We start from the raw sequence: 24,882 nt of genomic DNA, 5'->3' as shown, positions 1-24,882 counted from the left end.
AACCTACTAAAATTACCATCTTGGCTCCTCCTTCTCTATCCACCTTTATGTTCGTCCCTCCAACCCCCTAGACTAGCCAGGGGACGTAACAGTGCCACTGAAAACAGTTCCTCTGACTCTGACTGTAAACATGTTTCCATTTGTCACTTCAGTCTTTACTCTGAAATATGAGAAGTTAAATAATGGCTCAAACAATTTCTTTAACATTTTATATTTTTGTTTAATCTTTGCAAGATTTCATAACACAAACAACCTGAACAAGAAAACAGAGGCAGGTTGTATCTTCTCCTTCTGATCCATGGTATGGCAAACACATTTGTATCGGTTTAAGTATAAGAACCTTTTGTTTAGGTGAACTACTGGACTCCCTGGCCCAGCTATCTGGGGAGTCATTTACAGGGTCACATTTTGCCCCACATTCACACACACATACGCATATCTACATGTACACACAGGCTGGTACTATTTGGTCACACATATGCCTGTTTGAGATGTCACACGTTTGTGAAACCATGCATATTCATTTAACCACAATAAAAGCAGCGCTAGGAAAAAGCCGGCTGAGAGTCTAACGGCGTTGGAGTGGGTGGAGCAACGCTTCACCTCAGTTGGCTCCCTGCGCGCGACATCACACAAAGAGTTCCGCCTGGTGGCTTATGTTCGCTATTTGCAGCAGGTTGTCTGGGCTGTTCCAACAATAGGTTTTTAACTAGATAAATCTAACAGTGTCTGTGTGGTTTCTCTCAGTAACCGTTTCTGCATTAACCAGCAGGGTTGACTTAAAGACTGTGAAACCAGAAGAGGATCTTTCTGTCTCTTCAGAGTTACTGTGATGGGAGTGATTTCAGCCCTGAGTGGTAACAGTGAAACAGTTTATTAGTAACGTGGGATCGTTTGTGTTCGGAGTATGAACTGAGATTCCTGAAGCTCTTGTCACACTGGTCACAGCTGTAGTTTCCTTCCATGTGTGCACGTTCATGATAGTTACGATGAAGCTTTTTGTCACAGTGCCTGCACTTGTATGGTTTCTCTCCTGTGTACAGTCGTTTGTGTGTTTTAAGGTGACCAGTAGTATTGAATGATCAGACTGATCACAGAACATTCACCCCACTAGTGATTGATAGTGTTTTAATTTACTTGATGTGGTGAAGCTTCTCCCACATTATTTGCCATAGTTTAGTTCCTCTCCAGTGTGTTTACGTTGATGCACTTTCAGGGTTTGTTGCCGACTGAAAGTTTTTCCACAAAGGTCACAGAGGAAGTCTTTCCCACCACCACAGTGATGACAGGGTTTAGAGCTGGATCCATCTGTGTCGCTCTGCTTCTACACAAAGACACAGAGACAGTGTAAGTCAGTCCTTCAACACTTTTATCCTGAACATCGCCTGAAATAAAGAGCATCTCTGCAGACGTCCAATTACATTTTACTGTTTCAGTTAAAAAACTCAGTTTACTGGGCTGCAATAACTACAATACTACCATCATAATACTACATTAATAGTTATTTCATGTTACAGTAACATCTGAGTTACACTAAAGTACTACCACACTAATATTTGCAGGGTACCAACACAGTGCTAAACTCCTAATGTAACACTGCAACAATACTAATTTAATACTGTATTAATAACACTGTAACTGTGCAGTTATAACACTCAGCTGAACGAGACACAAGAAAAATACTACTACCCCCATGACACTGCAATTATAATATTAAATGAGTATTTTAACACTAACTTCTAAAAGTACTAAAGCTATAAATAAGCAATGATACTACTGCTACAATACCATGTCTTCACATGGTATTGTAGCATTGTAAACAAAAGGCCATTTATGCTGAAATAAAAACAATATCATGATATACCAGGAAACTGCCTGAACATTAAATAACACGATCATATTAATTTTCACCACTTTTAGTTTTTCATGATCGTGTAAACAAAAATCATAACTGAAATGAAAATCTGAATAATCACTCAGAGCTGCTTTTCCATGCAGTAGAATTGCTAACATGCTAACACAGTTTAATGAGCAGAGTTGTTCCAAACAGTCAGGCTAAAATGACAAGATAAAAATATAAATACATACCTCACAGTAACTGCACTTGGAGAGTCTCTTTCTGTTGTGGATCTGTTGGTGTCGTCTCAGGTAACGTGGAGTTTTAAAAGTCTTCTCACACAGGTCGCATTTATAAGGTTGTTCCTCAGTGTGGGTAAACATGTGTTCTTGTAAATGTGTGTTGGTTATAAACTGTTTGCCACACTGATCACAGCGGTACACATAATGTCTGGTGTGAATGCGTAGGTGTGTATTTTTAGTCTCTTTCAGGCTGAATGTTTTTCCACAAATCTCACAGCTGTATGCCTTAATTCCAGAGTGGGTAACTAGATGCCTCTGTAATTGGCCACTTTGAGTAAAAGCTCTGCCACACTGATCACAGCTGAATGCTTTAACTCCACTGTGGATGCGTTGGTGTGCTTTTAGGGAATCCTTCAAGGAAAAAGACTTTCCACACAAGTCACAGGTGAACGGTCTCTCTCCAGTGTGGATGACCTGATGCCGTTTTAGATTAGCCGTCCCAGTAAAACCCTTCCCACACTCGTCACAGCTGTATTTTTTCTCTCTCTTTCTTCTGTGAGGTTTGTCGGCCTCCTGAGAGTGCTGACTTCTCGCTCCATGTTGGTCCTGCAGTGACAGAGATACAAACAGAGGCAGTGAGTGAAATGCAGTCGTGGAACAAACTCAACCTTCAAACTCCCTCCAATAACACTAGTTTTAAACCTGAAGGTGGAGTGTGGCACCAAACACCTTAAAGGTCTCTTATCCCCACCTGCTGGTAACACATTACATCCAACCTGGTGTTAAAAATAATTCATGACTGTTCAAACACTCTAAAATTATTTTCCTTTCTTTTACTCCCTATGTTAAAACAATTGGACTTTCTACTCATTATATTTTCAAAACAGACGTTTTACTTTTGGTTGGAGGAATTTGAGGGGAATTATTTCATCGCAAAGGGCATCAAACATCAAACCGATTTGAGCCTGAAAAGTAACGCATGAAAGACAATACTGGTCGTCTACTAATCACCAGGGTATGAAACACAAAAAGAGATGAAAGAGGCAAAACTGAGTCATAGTCGGGAGTTAAAGTGAGACGTTGTTCTTCTTTCTTTTTTGCACAGCACCTGAACAAACAGGTAATTTCAAATGCAGCGTTTCTATCAACAAACATCAGCAAACACACAAACTGTTTGTGTGCAGTTTGTCTCACAGTGTGTTGCTCGCTAAAGGTCCAGCTGCTGTACATCACAGGGAGAGAAAAGAAAGAGAGCTAACTTCACTCAGAGATGGAGAAAGATAAGACACACAGGAGAGGAAGAAGAGAGGTTAGATTTAAAGGGAAGGACTGCTCAGTGGGATTTGATCAACTGGAGATTAAAGCTTACATGTAAGTCCTCATGTGTGGAAATCAGATATTGGGTCTGCACATGTGACATTATGTTTTTTCAGATTGTGAAAGATGCTGCAAAAGGCAGATTAACTGTGTTATTTAAAGACTGCATGAAGATCCTCTGCAGGTTAGTGCAGGATAAACAGGTTAGTTTGCTGAACTGTGATGGATTTAAAGTAAAGAACAGTGTGTGACTGGTGCACAGTGACTGTGGTGCTCATGTCAGAGTTAGATGATCATGATCGTATTTTGGCATAATTTCAGCCAACAGATCAGAAAAGTCATTTAAGAAGTCCTTATTGTATTTGGGGTGTCTGTAAACCACAGCACAGAGCACTGTGTGAGAGCGACCTAGCTCAAACACACTCAGTTCAAAGCTACTAGGTTATGTTGATAAGGACAGTGGTTTACATTTATACTGCCTCTTAAAAACAACCACTAGGCCTCCTCCTCTGCCTGATATTTGAGGAGAGTTTAAAAGGCAGCAGTCATCTGGTACGATAATGTTTCCCAAACTTTTTTTGCTGGGCCCCATCTTTATTTTACAAGAAGATCTTAAGAATTCAATTAAAATTAAACTGCAGCTTCTTAGTTGAATCAGAGGCAAGATCAATGAACTGTTCCTCCTCGGATTTGCTGAAGTCAACAGGAGGTGTTGTACTGAAGGGGTCACGGATCCAGTCATGTTCTTTGGAATCTTGCACCAGGAAATATCTGTGGAAATGTTTCTGAAGGGCAGACGTGTTCTTTAATGCATGGGATCACTGTATTCTGCATCTTGTTGTTTTCAACAAATGATTTTAAATTCTCAAATGTGTCCACGTTTCCATCTTTCACTTGCTGTCTCCACATTTCAAGTTTTCTGACAAATGATGTGACTTTATCTGCCAGATGTGTGAGGTTTCTGTCCTGCATCTGCAAATTTAGTTCATTGAGTTTCAGGAGCATGTCATTGAGGTATGCCAGTTTCATCAGAAAGTTGTCACAGTTAAATTTGTCGCTATGATCACTGCCCTCTTCCTTTAAAAAGATGTGGATCTCATCTCGCAGTTCAAAGATCCTGGATAGCACCTTCCCACGTGACAGCCATCAGGACTCGCTGTGATACAAAACGGCTGTGTGGTCAGAGCCCATGTCTTCACACAGTGCTGAAAAAAATCCAGGCTTTCACAGGTCGTGTTTTGATGTAGTTGACTGTGGCGATAACATCAGTCATTATCTTACTCAGCTCAGGACTTAACTGTTTAGACGCCAGTGCTTCGCAGTGCATCATACAGTGCGTCCACTGCACATTGGGGGAGACACGCTTGATGAGCGCTTGCAGCCCTCCTCGTTTCCCAGGCATAGCCTGCGCCCCGTCTGTGCAAATCCCCACACAGTCCTCCCATTTCAGCTCGGCCTCTTTCAAGTAAGAGTCTATGATTTTAAACAGTTCTACTGCAGTGCGTCTGGCAGGAACTTGTTTGCAGAAAAGTAATTCCTCCCTCATCTCATCTCGTCTCCATCAATGAATCTGATATACGTTCTCAGTAAGCAGTCACTGTTACTAGCAGTGGCTTCATCCATCTGCAGAGAAAAGCAGCTGTCACGCACCTTATCATTAAGCTGCGCCTGCTGATGGTATTATTGGATAGAGGAATGGCCCGTAGTTTGCTGGCTGCTGCTGTGATTTGTCGATCAGATAGATTTTTTTTTTATTTTGTTGTTTCAGCAACATTAAATTTAAAACTGTACTTTTGAGTTAAAATATATATATTTATAATTTTAATAAATGATCAATTAAAAAGGCATGAACAATTTTTTTTGTATCGAAAATAATATTGAACCGTGTCACCAAAGTATCGAACCGAACGGTGAATTTTGTGTATCCTTGCACCCCTAATAAATATATATATTTATAGAAAAGTGCTATTTCTTACTTCTTGTGTTGTCTGTTGTTGTTACTGTTTGTACTGGAGCACTTTAACCAACATAATTTCCCCTAGGGATCAATGAAGTATTCTGATTCTGATTATATTGCATTAATGACACTGTAAATGTGCAGTTAAAACACTCAGCTGACTGAGACACAAGAAAAACACTACTACCCCCATGACACTGCAATTATAATATTAAATGAGCAATTTTTAAAACTAATGTCTAAAAATACTAAACTTATAAATAAGCAATGACACTACAGCTAGAATACTACAATAACATTGCGTAATAATACAACTTTGTTAACCATAAGAGAAGATTACTGAATGATTGGTTTTGTACTTAATTTAATTTGTGTTTTATTTTATTACATGTACACCTGACAGAGGAATCAGCCGCTGTAAACAAAAGGCCATTTATGCGGAAATAATAACAATATCATGATATACCAGGAAACTGCCTGAACATTAAATAACACCATCATATTAACTTTCAGCACTTTTAGTTTTTCATGGTCCTGTAAATAAAAATCATAACTGAAATGAAAATCTGAATAATCACTCAGAGCTGCTTTTCCATGCAGTAGAATTGCTAACATGCTAACACAGTTTAATGAGCAGAGTTGTTCCAAACAGTCAGGCTAAAATGACAAGATAAAAATATAAATACATACCTCAAAGTAACTGCACTTGGAGAGTCTCTTTCTGGTGTGGATCTTTTGGTGTTCTTTCAGGTGATGTGGAGCTTTAAAAGTCTTCTCACACAGGTCACATTTATAAGGTCTCTCCTCAGTGTGGGTAAACATGTGGCGTTGTAAGTCTCTGTCTGTAACAAAGTGTTTGCCACACTGTTCACAGCAGTACACATCTTGTCTGGTGTGGATGCGTAGGTGTAAATTTCGGCTCTGTTTCAGGCTGAAAGTTTTCCCACAGATGTCACAGCTGTATGCCTTAATTCCAGAGTGGGTAACTAGATGACTCTGTAAGTAGCTACTGTGAGTAAAAGCTCTACCACACTGATCACAGCTGTACGCTTTAACTCCACTGTGGATGAGCTGGTGTCTTTTTAGGGAACACTTTAGGGTAAAAGACTTTCCACACAAGTCACAGCTGAACAGTTTCTCTCCAGTGTGGATGACCTGATGACGTTTTAGTGAATCCTTCAAAGTAAAATCTTTCCCACACTCGTCACAGGTGTATGTTTTCTCTCCCTTTCTTCTGTGAGGTTTGTCGGCCTCCTGAGAGCGCTGACTTCTCGCTCCATGTTGGTCCTGCAGTGAAAGAGATACAAACAGAGGCAGTGGGTGAAATGCAGTTGTGGAAAAAAAAAAGAATCTTCAGAAAAATAATTACTGTTCAAACACTCTGAAATCATGCTCATCCTGCTTGTACAGAAATATTAATAATAGCATGCTAACACACCCAGAATAGTAACTTCTATTGACTTAAGTTTTTTTATATTTCCTGTTTATATATACACACACACACATGTATGTACGTACGTACAGTGGCTTGCAAAAGTATTCGGCCCCCTTGAACTTTTCCACATTTCAGCCACAAACATGAATCAATTTTATTGGAATTCCACGTGAAAGCCCAACACAAAGTGGTGTACACGTGAGAAGTGGAACGAAAATCATACATGATTCCAAACATTTTTTACAAATGAATAACTGAAAAGTGGGGTGTACGTAATTATTCAGCCCCCTGAGTCAATACTTTGTAGAACCACCTTTTGCTGCAACTACAGCTGCTAGTCTTTTAGGGTCTGTCTCTACCAGCTTTGCACATCTAGAGACTGAAATCCTTGCCCATTCTTCTTTGCAAAACAGCTCCAGCTCAGTCAGATTAGATGGACAGCGTTTGTGAACAGCAGTTTTCAGATCTTGCCACAGATTCTCGATTGGATTTAGATCTGGACTTTGACTGGGCCGTTCTAACACATGGATATGTTTTGTTTTAAACCGTTCCATTGTTGCCCTGGCTTTATGTTTAGGGTCGTCGTCCTGCTGGAAGGTGAACCTCCGCCCCAGTCTCAAGTCTTTTGCAGACTCCAAGAGGTTTTCTTCCAAGATTGTCCTGTATTTGGCTCCATCCATCTTCCCATCAACTCTGACCAGCTTCCCTGTCCCTGCTGAAGAGAAGCACCCCCAGAGCATGATGCTGCCACCACATTTGACAGTGGAGATGGTATGTTCAGAGTGATGTGGAGTGTTAGTTTTCTCCAAAACTAACAAAAAGTTCAATTTTGGTCTCATCTGACCAGAGCATCTTCTTCCACATGTTTGCTGTGTCCCCCACATGGCTTGTGGCAAACTGCAAACGGGACTTCTTATGGTTTTCTGGTAACAACGGCTTTCTTTTTGCCACTCTTTCATAAAGGCCAACTTTGTGCAGTGTACAACTAATAGTTGTCCCATGGACAGATTCCCCCACCTGAGCTGTAGATCTCTGCAGCTCGTCCACAGTCACCATGGGCCTCTTTTCTGCATTACTGATCAGCATGCTCCTTGTTCGGCCTGTGAGTTTAGGTGGATGGCCTTGTCTTGGTAGGTTTACAGTTGTGCCATACTCCTTCCATTTCTGAATGATCGCTTGAACAGTGCTCCGTGGGATGTTCAAGGCTTGGGAAATCTTTTTGTAGCCTAAGCCTGCTTTAAATTTCTCAATAACTTTATCCCTGACCTGTCTGGTGTGTTCTTTGGACTTCATGGTGTTGTTGCTCCCAATATTCTCTTAGACAACCTCTGAGGCCGTCACAGAGCAGCTACATTTGTACTGACATTAGATTACACACAGGTGCACTCTATTTTGTCATTACATTCCAAACAATCGGAAAGAGGTTTCATTGGAAAATATGACTTTGTCCCAGTCCTCAGTAGTCCATTTACCATACTTTCTGCAGAAGATCAATCCATCCCTGATGGGGTTTTTTTTTGGAGACACGTGGTTTCTTGATCCACTGAGGACGCCATCGCCCATGTCCTGCGCACCACCCTCAGCCACATGGACAAGAAACGAGGTAACTATGTGAGAATGCTGTTTGTTGATTACAGTTCAGCATTTAACACAATAGTGCCCAGTAGACTGTTCACAAAGCTCAGGGATCTGGGACTCAACAGCCGTCTGTGTGCATGGGTGTTGGGACTTCCTCACTGGCAGAACTCAGGTGGTGAGGGTGGGTAGATGCGTCTCTAACAGCATCACCATGAACACAGGAGCACCACAGGGATGTGTCCTCTCGCCACTGCTCTACTCCCTCTACACTTCAGACTGTGTTGCCACCTACGGCTCCAACACCATTGTGAAGTTTGCTGACGACACAGTGGTGTTGGGTGCCATCTCCAACAACGATGAGGCGGCCTACATGGACAAAGTGAAGAATCTGGCATCATGGTGCCAGGACAACCACCTCCAGCTGAATGTTGGCAAAACCAAGGAGCTGGTGGTGGACTTCAGAAGGAGTCAGCACAGAGACTACAAGCCCATTATCATCAATGGAGCTCCAGTGGAGAGGGTGCAGTCCTTCAAATATATTGGTGTCCACATCTCCTCAGACCTGACATGGTCTGTCCACATTCAGGTCCAGACCAAAAAGGCTAGGCAACGCCTGTACCGCCCACGACAACTGAGGACGTTCAGGGTCTCTCCAAAGATCCTCAGGATTTTCTATACAGGCGCTGTGGAGAGCATCCTCACACAGAACATCACATCGTGGTTTGGGAACAGCTGTGTGATAAGTCTAATTGTGGAATGTTGTCATTATGCTTCTTAAATTTGTAAGGTCGGAGTTCAATCTATAGGAACAAGACATTCCTTTGTCTCTGACCACTGGCTGGAGAGGCTTTTATTGCAGATACATTCTATCTGGAAGATCGTTTTCGTGTGATGTTGCTTCCTGCTTTTATGACCCTTTTGGTCAGCAGGAGGTCTCACACACACATTCTCACATAACACACACTCACATGCATACAGATGTTTACACATACACACACATAGTGCCTTGTCCTAGAACCATTTGGGGGTTTTATTGTGGGCGGTGCTTTGCTGTGATGTGTATTGTGTGAACTGTTTTCCCAATAAAAGGCAGCAAGCGGAGACCGTTGCTGGGGTCATTTTGCAGGTAGAATTCAGAGTGCTTTCTGAGACACCGGCTGAGGCCTCCCTTGCTAGCAAGTAAAAGATGTTCGTCCTATTTTTGTCGTTAACGAGAATAAGTTTCTGAACCAGCGGGGCTTGTGGAAACACAGACCCAACACTGTGTTAAGGACCAAAAAGCTTTCCAGAGAGTGATCCGTACAGCAGAACGCTGCTGCAGGATTCCTCTTCCCCCGCTTTAGGACACCTACACCAGGAGATGCTGGACTAGAGCAGAGCAGATACTGAAGGACCCATCCCATCCTGGCAACAAACTGTTCCAACTTCTGCAATCTGGTAGAAGGTTCTGCATCATCCGGAAGAGGACAGAGAGACTCAAGAAGAGCTTCTATCCCCAAGCCATCACATGCATACAAACTAAGCCCCCCCCCCCCCCCCCCCCCCCTAAACCAATGGGTTTTTTTATATGATATATGATAGCACAGAGGCTCTAATCATGGCAGCACTAGAACAAGCTCTGAGTACAAGATCCATAGAGGCTGGGGTCTATCACACAAGATGCTAGCAGGCAAGGCATACATGGAACGCCATAACCAAGTGGCCGGCATAGTGTACAGGAACATCTGTGCCGAGTATAACCTGGAAGTCCTGAGGTCAAAATGGGAAATGCCCCCAAGGGTGGTGGAGAATGACCGAGCTAAGATCCTGTGGGACTTCCAGATACAGACGGACAAAATGGTGGTGGCTAACCAACCGAGCTTGAAGGATAAACCGGCCGCAGGGGCGTGCTGGGTGTTTTTTTATATTTTATATATATATATATATATATATATATATATATATATATAAATAAATCTCTCCCCCCGAGGAACGTGTCAGGTTACATTTCACTGTGTGTTATGCTTGTATAACTATGCATGTGACAAATAAAGAACCTTGAACCTTCTTTGCTGCCCTTCTTGACACCAAGCCATCTTCCAATAGTCTTCGCCTCACTGTGCGTGCAGATGCGCTAACACCCGCCTGCTGCCATTCCTGAGCACGCTCTGCACTGGTGACACTCCGATCCTGCACCTGAATCCTCTTTAGGAGGCGATTCTAGCGCTTGCTGGACTTTCTTGGACGCCCTGAAGCCTTCTTAACAAGAATTGAAGTTGTTAAGAAGGCTTAAAGTTCTTGATGATCCTATAAATTGTTGATTTAGGTGCAATCTTAGTAGCCACAATATCCTTGCCTGTTACACCATTTTTATGCAACGGAATGATGGCTGCACGCGTTTCTTTGCAGGTCACCCTCATTTTAACATGTCAGGTCGGCCATTGTAACCCAATCCACCTTGTGCTCGTCAACACTCTCACCTGAGTTAACAAGACGATTAATGAAATGATTTCAGTCATTATGCAAACGTACTGTTTATAAGATTGGGGAAACCTGCAGTCAGCTGAGACCGAAGAAGTCACTTGGATGAGTGACAAAACATTTCTCCCACAAAACACCACGTCCAGATGAACAGAATCAACTTTTGGAGATTTACTTACCTGGATTATTGAGTATTGTGAGTACAAGAAATAATTATTATATTATGATGTGTTAAATTTGTTTAGATCACAGGAATAAAGAAGAATTGGTCTGTGTTTTAGTTTGGCTTAGCTGTAGCCTGAGAGTGTGTAATTGTTTAGAGGGAAAGGAATTTATGGACACTGGGGGTCTGCTGTCATAAAAGGAGACAGGAAGCTACAGTTGGGGGTTGCCGATGCTGATGCTTGTACCTTTAATAAAAACGCATAATTGTTATAACTTAGAAGTAGGTTTGCAGGAGACTCTCCACCTTATCTGTAAATGTAAAAAAACAAGAGGCCACTGGCCCAGTGGATGCAGAGTGGGGGTCTCAGTGTTTGTAATATGTTAACTCTGTTTTCTACGTTGTGTAGAGGAATTTGGTTTAGCTTGGGTGAGGAGATTACTTTTATGACCGGCAGGAAGTCACGTATACAGACACACACACACACTGCTTTGACTGTTACGACACACCCACACCTACATACACACTCACACACGTACACATACACACAGGTACGCGCACACAGTCACTCACGTGCACTCACATAGACACACGGGTACGCGCACACACGGGCACTTACGTGCTCGTGCATACACACACAGACTCACAGAGTTTGCAGCACACCATGGGGGTTTTATGATGGGGTCACTTCTATAAAGCTGGCTGTAACTAACAAAGAGGTGGAAGATTTTGCAGAGGGACACCTGCCTGGCACATCTCCCCTTCTAGAAGATGCATGCTTAAATGAAGATGAATAAAGGTTTTGTGAAATGACTACTGAGTTCCGGTGCCGTCTCTGGATGCTTCGATGAATAAAAAGAACCGGGGTGAAACTGATATTCGCAACAGCATGCATCAAGACTGAGCTTGTAATGAAAAAGGTTCATTACTCAAAGCTTTTCAACACAGTCCTCTTTGGTGACATCTGCTGCCCAAAAATATGAAGAGCAGCTTGAATCTACAAATTATAATAAAGAGCTTCATTGTAATTGCCCACTCTACAGAGCTCAGCTGACAGCTTCTGTTTAATATCATGTGACAGTTCTGTCTGATATCGGGCTGCTGTTGTGGTGCTTTGAACGTGTATCTTTGGGACGATGAAAAAAAGTTTTGTCCATTTGATTATTAATAATTTCGATGGATAAACCTTCCTTATTTAAACATGTGCTGTGGTCTCTCTTTGCTTGTGACTTTATTATGTTTACAAACATCATTGTCTAAAAAAAACAACATAATATACGACACAGTCATATAACAGGTTGGGAGTATGAGAGTTTTAGACGTGACTGATTATTTGGTGAAACTGTGATATTTTCCTCACCTTCTGTGTTGAGCTCATTGTTTCCTCTGTAGTGACTCAGCTGAGTCCAGATGGCTGAAAATGTTCCTCTGCTGCTCCGTCAGACTCTTCTCCTCCTGCTGATCAGCTGGGACACAAAACAGATCTTTGTTAGGCTCCACACTGCACTGAAGAGTCAAAGTGTCTCATATGTTCATCTGACAACACAAAGTACAAATTTCACTCTGATTGCTTGTAGAAATCTTGTGAGACGTGTTGTGCTGCAAAGTGAGGAAACTCTAATATTCTAAGCAGCCCTTTACTATGACAGGGCCAGAAAGTCCTATTTGAAGGTTTGGGAGAAGGACCATGTTAAAGGTGGATTGGGGTTTATACACTTTGTTATGATACAGGTAAGGCTGTAAGAGCCTGAGAAGGTGTCCTGAATGAACCTCTAAAACCAGTTTTCAGCTAACGACTCTGCTTCAGTCTGGAAAATAGCAACTACAAGTTTAAAGACTCCATCAACAATTCACACCCAGCAACAGCCTGAACAGCTCCTCCTGTGGTTTCCACAAACAGGGACAGACCTGTTACTCCCCCACCCCACACTTTCCACACCTTCAGCCCCCCAGTCCCACCACCTCCACCATTCCCCAACAACCACTCATCAAATGCTGTGATTGCAGCGACTCACTCACTGTGAACGGTAATCATGGGCATTGATTAATGAGCTTTGATCAGTGGTAGAGCAGGGTAATATGACCAAAAATATTTATCACGATATACATTTGAAAATTTGCATAACGATATAACTGACGATATAATTGACACTAGACAAAATACTTTACAACTCCACAACTTTATTAGTGCAAAAAAACCATCAATGTATTTTCATTTAAACAAGCAGCTGTTTTTTTATGTGCATTAAAGTTATATAAAAATGTAACAGTGCAAATGCAAATTCCTTGCTGACAGTTTAACCAAAAGGCATTTCCAGTGGAAACTGGCCGACATATCCTCAGCATAACCATGTAGAATATCCACAAAACTCAAAAAAGGATTGATTTTAAGTGTGCCGTATTTTCCAAACAACGACGACAACAATAACGACGGCCCGCTAGCATGCTCTACCAAAAATAGTGATTTGTTGTGTATCTGACGGACGAAAGCGAAACCAGTTCCACACCACTGAAGTTGCAGCATTTTTACAAAGCAGTTCTGGTTCACCGGTTTCATTTAACGATCCACTTTCGCTCTTCTCATTCTGCGTCGCCGCCATGTGCTTATGGAAACATAGGCACTGCGCATGCGCGTTTTACCCATATTCTATCGCGATATTTCATTTTCCTTTCGTTGCCCAAAATTACACCGTGAACGCTATGATATAGCCCAGTCCATCTTCCTGTGCATCACTTTACAGCAGCCAGACTCATTAAAATGACCCTTTGTAGGAGTTCACTTCCTCTCATGTGTTCATCCACAGCAGCTGGACAATAAAGTTTATTGTGACCCTGATACTGCAGCAGATCGCTCTCATCCATTTCCTGTTATCACTTCAAATAGGAATGAGGTTGTAGAGGTTTGGTGCATGCAGAAAAACAGCTGCAGGGACAATGAAAAGACTTTTCTGGTCCAACTTCTCCCAGCATGCTGAGCTAATGATTAGTTGGTGTTTTTCTCCAAACACTCTCTCACTCTTCTCTCAACGTGTTCACAATAAACTGTGAACAGACACCGAGGAGAGCAGCAGAAGACCTCATTCAGGAGCTAAACTCAACATGAACTGAACTCACAGTAAAGTTAGCTCGGTGCTTACCTTTAGATGAGCCCACAAACCGAGAGAAACTCCGTGATGAAGCTGGAACTCTTTCCAAACACAGGAAACAGATCAGGGAGCAGAGACCCACGTGGTTCACGCTGATCTCAGCTACGATCCAGGAGACAAGGGTGGGCAGATCGATGCAGATATCGATCCAAACGTTGGTTTAGTTTGTTTTATCATCCAAATTCACTATTTTACTCACTTTGGGTGAAGAAAAGAGCTCCGTTCGTCATACCGGAACACGCTTCTTCTTTACATTGTTTATTGGCGGTTGTCAAACACCAAAATGGTGCATTTCCGCCACCAACTGGTGTGGAGTGTGATTCGAAACGTCGACCAGCAACAATTTACTCTCTTTTAAAAACTGGAATAATTCCTGATAACTTTCACTTCCTGAGTCCTTTTTGTAGTAAATCAATAAGATCCAGTTTCAGTTTTATGTTACTGAGGTTTTGGATCAGTTACCTTCCCACAGTGTAATATAACATGTTCTATAGTTTCCTCTTCTCCTTTTTGAATGCTTTGAATGGACGTTATAATCCACCATCACTCTGAACTGAAACGAATTCCTAACTATCAGTTCATCAGTTCTGTGTTTAATTAATTTCAGTGGGTTTTTTTTGTGCTGTAAAAGTTTGATTAGATAATTTTAGGTTTTGTATGACGTTACTGTCATGGTCCTGGGTCGTTAGTTAGCTCGGTGCTTACCTTTAGATGAGCCCACAAACCGAGAGAAACTCCGCGATGAAGCTGGAACTCTTTCCAAACACAGGAAACAGATCAGGGAGCAGAGACCCACGTGGTTCACGCTGATCTCAGCTACGATCCAGGAGACAAGAGTGGGCAGATCGATGCAGATATCGATCCAAACGTTGGTACTACTTTATTCTCTTTGAATGAAAATCCAGCTCTATCTGTTTAATCACCTCCTCTCTTGGAGCGTGCTGACTTTACTCTGCCCCCTTTTTTTATTTCTAAGTTTTTTTTGGCGGTTGGCAAACAACAAAATGGTGCATTACCGCCACCAACTGGTATGGAGTGTGGACTGGAACTTCGACACTCATATCCGCCCAAGATATTTACTCTCTTTTAAAAACTGGAATAAGCCCTGACAACTTTCACTTCTTGAGTCTTTTTTGCAGTAAATCAATACGATCCCGTTTTATTTTGATGTTACTGAAGTTTTGGATCAGTTGTTTTCTCTCCACCCAGGGCTGGACTGGGACAAAAAAATCGGCCTGGGCATTTTGAGTAGAGACCGGCCCACCAGGTATTAAAGGCAAAACCATAAAGCCTTTGAATGAAAACAAACGTCGTTGTCACAGTGATGTACACTGTCTTGTTGGTATATATGCATCAATCTAATGAACTTAAACCTACACCATCCTCCCTATTCTGATATTCTAAACAGTACTTAGCCGAAACCCAAAGACTGCTTGGTTGAGTTAACCTCCTGAACTATCTACAACATATGATGGAAACTTGAAATTAGGACAGAGAAGACTAGAGGTGAGACATGATCATTACTGAATATTAAAAATAATAAATGACAGATTTAGATATATTTTCATAAACTATTCATTTACCACATCAATAAACAGCATGGCAGGGCAAAATATTTTTTTCTAACATGGCAACCTTTAAAAAGTGAAGGAGTGAAAGGAGACAGAAAGACAGGTGAAAAAGAATAAAACGTAATTGACTTTTTAATAGCATTTTACACACATTACTGGTATAGAATCTAGAAAATGTGGGGAAAATACTTGCGTCATATACAGTACTTACTTCTGAAAAAATTATTATGTACAATAATGGATTTCTATACACTATACTATATAACTATTTAGCCTTGTTGTGCAAAAAAGCCTGCATAAATTATTAACTTATTACTTCTAATAAATATAGAATTTGAAAAATAACTGTAAGAGTGAGATGTTTTTCTATATTGTCATTTGTGCTGAGAAACATGTAATCATTTATGTTTAGAAATATATATTCATTTGTATGCTGATAAAAACCATATCCTTATAAGGTCTGATAAGATTCGGTGTGTCATGGTCCTGGGTCGGTGACCCAGCGCTTTTAGTTTATTATCATTTTCTAGTTTATTATGATGATGATGATTATTATTGTTTGAGTTCTATGTGTTATATTCGGTCTGCCTTTGAGTCTGTGTCTGTGTCTCTAGCTGTGTCCCATTTCAGGGTCTGCACGCTTGAAGTACGCGCACTAGGCGTACTACGTACGGTGCGTACTATAAGTACGAGAAGTGCGGAAGTGAGAGGCTTGTGAAATGGGACGGTATATGCTTCGTCGCGCTGTTCAGGTTGCCTAGCAACCATGATACTAACCACGAGACACGTTACATACAGCTTTGTTTGACATAAATGAAGGAGAAAAATGTTTTGTTGGTCATTCAGTTTTTGTCATGACATCACTTTGATTAGTTGAGTATCTGAGGCTGAGACCACAGGACTGTAAAACATGATTCAAGGGCTTCATTTCTGTACTGAACAGTCATTTAAGACTAGCTAGTAAATAATAATTAGTTAATGTTGTTCATGAGACTAAAGTCATCTCACTATGGTAATGTAAATATCATATGGCCAATATTATAGTATTGTCAGATTATTATCTATCTATCTATCTATCTATGACTGACTTTAATTATCCATAAAATCATCAGATTCTCTGTAAGATTAAGGTCGACTATATATATATTTAGAAGTAGAGGCTTTAAAACCAAGTTAACGCTGAAAGTACAAACATCACTAATGTCACACAACTTTGCATGTGGCCAACAGCAATGTTTTAATGTTCTTCGTTATTAAACATTCGCACATGAATAAGTGACGTCATATTCAGTACTTACTTTTGACAGTTCACTCTTCGGCCGCTCCCTTCTTGCAGCAAAATTATCCACACCTACCGCCGCGCTATGAATTGTGGGATATATGGGACCACGAAGCGTGCACCGGACCACACTTGATATTTGGGGAAATCGACGGCGCATTTGTAGTGTGCATTTGAAGTACACTTCGAATTGGGACAGCCGTCGTCGCGTGGCGGTGACGTAACCGCACTTAAAATGCGTACTTCAAGTGTGCAGACCCTGAAATGGGACACAGCCTCTGTCTGTCTATCGTGTCACCCCGCCTGTTTGTGAAGCTGTCTGTTTAGTTCTGTGTCTTGTTTGGTTCCTCGTGTCTGAGTTTCCTGTTTTATTGTGAAGGTCTCTGTCTGATGTGAGTATGTTCAATTTACATTTCCCCTATCCCGTCAGCCCTGATTCCTCCCAGCTGTGTTGCCCTCCTGTGTGCTATTTCCTGATTACCTGGTGTGTGTATAGTTGTTGTCTGCCTGTGCTTCTCGTCGCGTCGTCTGTGTTCATTTGTGTATCTGCCGTGTATTTAATGTTATTCCGCGTCTCTCTGCTCCTCGCTCCATGTCCTCCTTTTGTATTAGCTTTTCCAGTTTAGGTTTATGTTCAGTTCTGCCCACAACTTGGTTATTTGTGCACTGTAAATAAAACCCACTTGCACCTCCGCCACTGTCTGCTTTTGGATCCTCCTTCCTCACCTCCACACGACTGCCGCCCCAGCCGTGACACGGTGTGCACGTGTGTACCATGAGATGAGAGGAAGCAGCCTCGATGTTATAATTCCGTTATAGGTTTTGAAACCAGACTTTTCTGTTTTTTAAAGTGCATGAGTTCACACTTTTAAATGACCTATTGCAAGTTCCTGTTCTTATAGTTTAGCAAGATGCTTACTTCTGCTTTTCTGCATACAGTTTAACTTAATTGAAAGGTCGTATGTCTATGTATAGTATGGCTGGAAACACACACACACATGCACCTACACACACCCACAAACAGAATATAGACACTGATATTGTTCAGATATGCCTGTTTAAGAATGTCACGTGTATTTGTAATTGCATATTCATGAATGATTGCTTGCTGACAATAAAAAGGGCTCTAGCGAAGGAATCAGTTTTAGTTGTTTGAGTTCAGGTGAAGGAATCTTTTCCTCAACTTTGGCTGACTTCCCTCATGAGCCACAAAGACAAAGAGCTCTGTCTTTCCTTGTTTGTCGTGCAGTTAGTGGTCTCGTGTTCCAGCAGGGTTTGTGCCCAGATAAACCCAACAATAACAAACCTAAAAAGAAACACTAGGTACTAGATACATGTTCTGATGAGTTTTGGCAAACAACCATTTGACTGTCATGTCTGTCTCACCTGCTCTTGTTCCATCTTTGTTCTGTGCTCATTCTCCTCTCCATCTCTCTTTGTGCTGACAATCAAGCCAAACACCAACATCATCAAATATACAATTGAAACCAGATATTTACATACTCTTCAGTTAAAAACACAAACACTTTTTTCAGTGAAAAACCTCAAATCAGGCTAAATGTGTATTTTTTTAGATTGACAAATATAAAAAAAAATTGTTAAATTTAAGAGTAAAGAGAGATATTGTTTATATTTCTTAATTGCAAATGGCGCCATATTGTATTCAAAATTGAGTCGTACTTATGGAGGTCCATAATTCTTTTCCTGGTGTTTTGGTTGACATCTCTTGATTTTCCCATTTTAAAGAAACAGGCTCTGTGTTTTGCCTTATATGCATCCACAGGTTTGCCACCAATTTACTCACATGGACTCTACTAACCTATCAGAAGCTTCTTCAGCTCAGAATGGAATCGTCTGGAGTTTTCTTATTAATTAAACATACAATAAGCTTACTGTATATATACTCCTAAATTTGATGAAAGTGATAAAAACAGCTCTGTCTCTCTTTATTCTGACATTTAACTAATTCAAAAGATATTTCAATATTTATTTATCTAAAGCAAAACAAGTTTACTCTAAATTGATGTTGTACAGTAACAGTAAAAAAATAAAGTGTATGTAAATATCTGGTTTCAACTGTGAATATACTGCTGTGTTTTGAAAAATTTCTTGTTTTGCATAGAAATATACTGAACAACATACAAAGCATAATATATAAAATAACGTTTACCTAAATTTTTTTCTTTGAAAGACGCCCCTTATGTCCATTGTTATGTTCATCAGTACATAACTGAAACCGATTTAGAGTGCTTTGTTAAGCCGCGGAGGGTAACAACTGAAAATATGAAATAAACACAAGTGTAACCTAAGACTCTCTAAAAAGAAACAGCATTGTTGTTGTTCGGCTTTTTATTTCGCCATTTGTTGATTCACTCGAAGAGCAAGTAACGTAATATGGGTCAAGTGATCAGTTTGATATCAATCTTTTGTGATACACCGTCATATTTACATTATTTGTACAGTACGAGTGATTTACTTTGGTACCTGGTCAAACTTAAGCTCTCCTCTGGCTGCGCTTCTACAGCAAACTCGCAGGCAGCAGCTTCTCTCCCCTCGCTCACTTGTTTAAGTGCGGTGCTCAGTCGCCTAGTGTCTGAGCTCAGATCATAGCAAAATTAGGGGAATTTACGCACAGTCGTAAATTCCCACAGTCTGCTTTGAATATTGTGTGTAGTTTTTGTTTTATACAGTTGTCAGTCAGGCATCTAACTATGGAAAAAAAATGACATTCCAAAAGACACTTTCTGAAAAAACAACACGGGCTTAAGCCCATAAAGCCACCTCCCCGCTCCGCCAATGCGCTGCAGTTCGTACCCCATGAAACATTTCCTGCTGCACTGTCAGCCATTTCTGATGGACATAAGATCCAGATATGAATGTGTACAATCATTCTAGCAATGAAAAGAAATTTCCTGCACTTTGGACTGCATCTACTATGACAAGGTTTAAGCAGTGGGCACAACAGTGAATGTAGAAAGCATACTTGGCCACCTCCTTTATCCTATATATATATATATATATATATATATATATATATATATATATATATATATGGTGGTACACCACCTGTAGACCTGTAAACTGCTTCTAAACTTCTAAACAGCAGAAATAAACACGTTTAAAGTCTGATATAAAAAGCTGTTTTTATCCCATCAGGTAATGTGAGTCTCTGAACTTGACCTCAAACACATCCAGGTGTTGTTACCTTTAAGTATTTTTCCTGCAGTTACCTGTGAAATAATCTGGCATGCTGTATGGTGACTGTATGGTACTTAACTCTTACCTTCAGGTGTTACGGCTCACATTAATAATGAGATGAACACAAGCATTCATTCCTCGTTTCCTAGGGGCTTGTTTTGCTGATGACTGTTGCATCTGTCCGTGTCTAACCTCTAGTTAGATCAAACATCACAGTTCACAGTCATTCCGGCTCTGCCGTTGGGACGTCTCAGCTCCTCTTTTATACCCCCTCCCCTCACACAGCTCTCTGCATCTTTTAGTTACAACAGGTTTCTGTCCCACGGAGTGTGGCTGGGCAGAGAGCAACTCCCACTATCTTTTTGCAGGAAGCTCCTGGCGCTGGCCCTGAGTTTCATCCTTCTGAGCAAAACAGTTAGCAGATAACATAGTGAAACATCATTACACCTAGCTAAGCAGTTCTTTACAAGGTCACGCTGACACATACTTGCTTCATCTTAAGCAGGCAAAGGATATACAAAAATCATACAGTGAGATTCTAAACACAAAAATCTAAATGTGAGGATTAACTATAATTTTCCCATTACATCACTTTTATTATTGTTTATCATACAAAAATCACTAAAAGAGTTTGGTTTTAATTCAACACCAAGTAACATCAACAACAATGAATACTCAGTGAGGTTCATTATGTGCATCATTCCAGTGTTAGAGGTACAATTTTACACTTAGTGGTCATCCTTACTCTCACTATCGTCTCTTCTTCATCTGAGTCTGAAATTTGTATGCAAAATATTAGTAATTATAATCAGGAAAAAATCAGATTACATATGAAAATATGAAAGAGCTTTAGTCGTTCACCTGCTAAATGAGAGCTTGAACTCTTTAGTTAATCCTCTTCTGTCCACGTCCTGACCTTGTCTCGTGTCTGCCCTTCCTTTGTGAGAGACAGAAAAGAAAAACATCTCTCTGTCTAACTTTGATTATTATTATTATCCTACTGCTAGTTCAGGACATTTTGTTCAGACTGCCTGACCCTGAGTCTGCTCTAATCATTATCATGTGTATGTGTAAGCATGCTGCAAAAAACCTTCTGCACTCTATGTCATCCTGCAATATATCAATACAGACAGTAACACTGAATCAAGCTCTTAACTCTCAAAATACAGAGCGCCAACTCAGTTATGAGCACATTTGCATTGTGTATATAACAAAACAGCTTTATTTAATAATGTAAATAAAAATCAAATAATTTTCCCACCCTAACAGCCACCATACATCAAACACTTCTGATTTTTTTTAAGCAGAGTGATAGATCTATATTTTTCTTTTATCTATACAGTTTATTGTTATCATTTACTGTCCCCACATCAGTGATGCCAGTGGGGAAAACAAAACATATTGCTGTGGCTCTGGAATCTTCTTGTGATGAGCAGCAGGACCCCAAACGACACGACTCGGGGCCTTGACCGCTGTCTGGGCTGTCAGCTGTGCCTGAACTGGTCCCTGCTTCCCGCTGGTTCTCTGAAGATTTCTGATCAGCACCCAGTTTCAGTCTGGAAGTTCAACTCTTTGGATCATTGCTCCTAGCAATATTCCGGCGACTGCACCTGTATCTCCTGCCACGGGTCCAGTGGCGGTGCAGCTCTGGCGGGCTGCTACGTAACAGCTTCAATGGGCAGTGGCAAAACACGGCAGATGGTTCGTGTTAAGAGATATATTCTAAAACACTTCTTCAGCAGAGAATCAGAGAGGAGAAACACACAGAATTTCTTGCTAGCAAGGGCAGCCTAGAGTGAGACTCAGAGACTCGCACTGAGGACTTGCCCTGGTCCTTTATTTATACACTTCAGTGGGTGCTTGTGTGGTGTGTGTGTGGTGTGTGTGTGTGAGGGGGGGTCAGAGTGTGACCCCATAAAGACTTCCCTAAAACTGCTGGTCTGGAAAGTCCAGCAGTTCATCAAACCAAAACCACTTAGACTGGAAACAGATATAACTACGTTAATCCTACCGTAAAACAATAAAACAAGGTACGAACTTTCTCATGCTCCTAGGATGTGGGGGTGAAAGCCAGAACACCCTGGAATGTTACAGACTTCCTAGGATGAGACATCCTTTCAATAAACACAAATGGTTACATGCAGTATTCTACCATATTCAAACTTATATCATTAAAAGATTATACTGACTACTAAGTACAATTTTCCATTGACAGTTCGTGACGTGGACGACGTGCAGGCCGTGCTGGATGTGGATGTTGTATATTTTTACAAAATCTTTGCATAAGTTTTCAAAATACAGAATTTATATTTCCATTTCAAATTATAAAATAATTTACTGAACATGTCTGTGGTTTTTACAGTAAAAAAAAATACTAGTAGGTTTTATGTTTTTTTTATATGATTTCAGATCTGTTGTGTTCGTACAACAACAACTAAATTCAGACACATGAGGTTGAGCTACAAAGAATGATACCAAGCAAGGCAGGAAAAAACAACCTTTCTGATCTTTTAAATTGGTACACTCCTGTAAGATCACTGAGGTCTGTGGATGCTCTCAGCTGTCCCGAGGTCCAGATTAAACACAGAGGAGACCGGGCCTTTGCTGTGACTGCTCTTAAATTGTGGAACAAACTGTCACACGAAGACCTCTCCAACATTGGACACTTTCAAAACCCGTCTAAAACATCCACTTATATTCCTTGGCTTTTAAATCAGGATGAGTTTGTACTACTTTTATCTTACTTCTTACTCAAATCTTCTAATTTTATGATTCTTTCATGTCTTCTTATGTTTTATCTCTTTTGATGATCTTAAATGTACATCACCTTGGTCAACAGTTGCTGTTTTCAATGTGCTATATAAATAAATTTGACTTGACTGGACTTGAGAGTGAGAGTTAATCATGCCAGCTAACATTAAATTTCTGATTCAAACTTTTTCATTTAAACGGAGAGAAAAATAGAGAACAAAAGCAAATGAGATTCTCGAGAAGACTGGCCAAAGAGCATGTTTCCCAGATATTGTTTTAGAAAGAAAGTTTTGGATAACAAATTGCGATAGGTTTGTAGCTTGAACCTATTCGCTGGAACGTTGAAGACAATATAATTACACAGCAAAGCAATACACGAGTAGGCAAAGTTCTTCATGTTTCTCGTGCACGGGAGAGAACTGGACAAACGCCGTTCCTTCGCTTGACCCCAGTTGCTCTCGTCCGCTCCCCCGTAACACTGCTCTTTTATTGAGGTTACATGAATATACATAGGTTCATTAACATACGACGTATACATACAAACAAAGAGTACCTTGCCTGTGCGTTGTGTAAGTATGTGTGTGTGTGTGTGTGTGGGGGGGGGGGGGTCAGAGTGTGACCCCATCAGTTCATCTAAACAAAAGGCACTTAGACTAAAACAGATATAGCCACGTTTATCCTACCATAAAACAATAAGAGAAGGTACAACCTCTCCCATGCTCCCAGGATCAAACCTCTACCAATCTAAAACTAATTATAAAACTCTAAGCATATATAAGTAGATATTTCTAAGCATAAATAACAATCAACAATACAAAACCTAACAAATTGAGTTTCAACTGTGCAAAATGTTTATTCTGTAAACTGAATGGAGGAAAACCCAGCCAACAACAGATGGCAGACCTGCCAGAGGAAAGAGTGGTTCCAGATCTACAACCTTTCAGAAACATTTGTCTAGATTATTTTGGCCCACTTGATATGAAAAGTACGGAGCCCTGCAGGGGACATGGGAGAAAAAAAAAAAAAAAAAAAACTTACTTTGGCGAGATTTCGCAAAACAAACTTGGGATCTCGCAAAACTTTTGCGAGATCCCAAGCAAAACTTTTGCGAGATCTCGCAAAAGTTGAATTCCAACAATGGCAGCAGCTACTTAGTTGTAATATTACTCTTTCTGGGTCACAAAATACACTTTTAAGATATTTTGAAGCGTGAATGTAGTTGTGCAAACGTCAGATATCTGCTCGGTTTACAAGACATCACATACTTGCAAAAGTGCTCCGATGTTTTCGGAGATGTATGAAACTTTTGCGAGTTAGTTTTGCGAGATCTTGCAAAAGTTTTGCGAGATCCCGAGTTAATTCTGCGAGATCCTACACAGGTCATGAACAAAATGGTTTTTTTTTCATTGTGGGCTAAAGCAGTTAATTAAAAGTAGCCTAACATGAATGATGTAATGTGATTATTTTATATATTATAAACCATGTAACTTGGATAGCTTTGATGAACTCGGTGGAGCCTGATCTCAAGGGTTTTAACTCTGACACTGAAACTAGAAGAGGATCTTTCGTTCTCTGCAGATTCACAGTGATGGGAGTGATTTCAGCCCTGAGTGATCACGCTGATGTTTGCGCAGAGCAGATAGTGTAGTGAATGTTTGGGCACATTGGTAACAGTGAAACAGTTTATTAGTAATGTGGGATCGTTTGTGTTTGGAGTATGAACTGAGATTCCTGAAGCTCTTGTCACACTGGTCACAGCTGTAGTTTCCTTCCATGTGTGTACATTCATGACGGTTACGACTATTTGAATGTGAGAAGCTTTTGTCACAGTGTCTGCACTTGTACGGTTTCTCTCCTGTGTGGACTCGTTTGTGTTTTTTAAGCACACCTGCAGTGATGAAGGATGACCCACACTGATCACAGATGTGCTTTTTAACCCCACTGTGAA

At 40.7% G+C, this 24,882-nt stretch overlaps 2 protein-coding genes across 3 annotated transcripts in view; both read right to left on the bottom strand.

The window, feature by feature from the left end:
* Nucleotides 1–14,834, bottom strand: part of LOC146511802 (uncharacterized) — a 61,031-nt gene extending 46,197 nt beyond the window's left edge. Inside the window, exons 1-2 of one of the 2 annotated variants that reach the window (XM_085171871.1) lie at nt 12,350–14,834; nt 6,044–6,640 (exon numbers count right to left, since the gene is read on the bottom strand). In XM_085171871.1, coding sequence (XP_085027997.1) covers nt 6,044–6,640; nt 12,350–12,367 — 615 coding nt within the window. In that variant the 5' untranslated portion in view covers nt 12,368–14,834. The remainder of the gene's footprint in view (nt 1–6,043; nt 6,641–12,349) is intronic. The other variant, XM_085171870.1, reaches the window with a different exon arrangement.
* LOC146511800 (uncharacterized) overlaps nt 1–24,882 on the bottom strand; it is a 44,896-nt gene that overhangs the window by 7,673 nt on the left and 12,341 nt on the right. The window contains exon 4 of the mRNA XM_085171929.1: nt 2,089–2,685. Within this exon, the coding sequence (XP_085028055.1) occupies nt 2,089–2,685 (597 nt within the window). The remainder of the gene's footprint in view (nt 1–2,088; nt 2,686–24,882) is intronic.

This window comes from Neolamprologus multifasciatus, chromosome 9, assembly GCF_963576455.1.
Source record: "Neolamprologus multifasciatus chromosome 9, fNeoMul1.2, whole genome shotgun sequence".
Lineage (NCBI taxonomy): Eukaryota > Metazoa > Chordata > Actinopteri > Cichliformes > Cichlidae > Neolamprologus > Neolamprologus multifasciatus.
The sequence above is the reverse complement of the archived record's forward strand: the minus strand, read 5'-3'. Positions and strand labels throughout refer to the sequence as shown.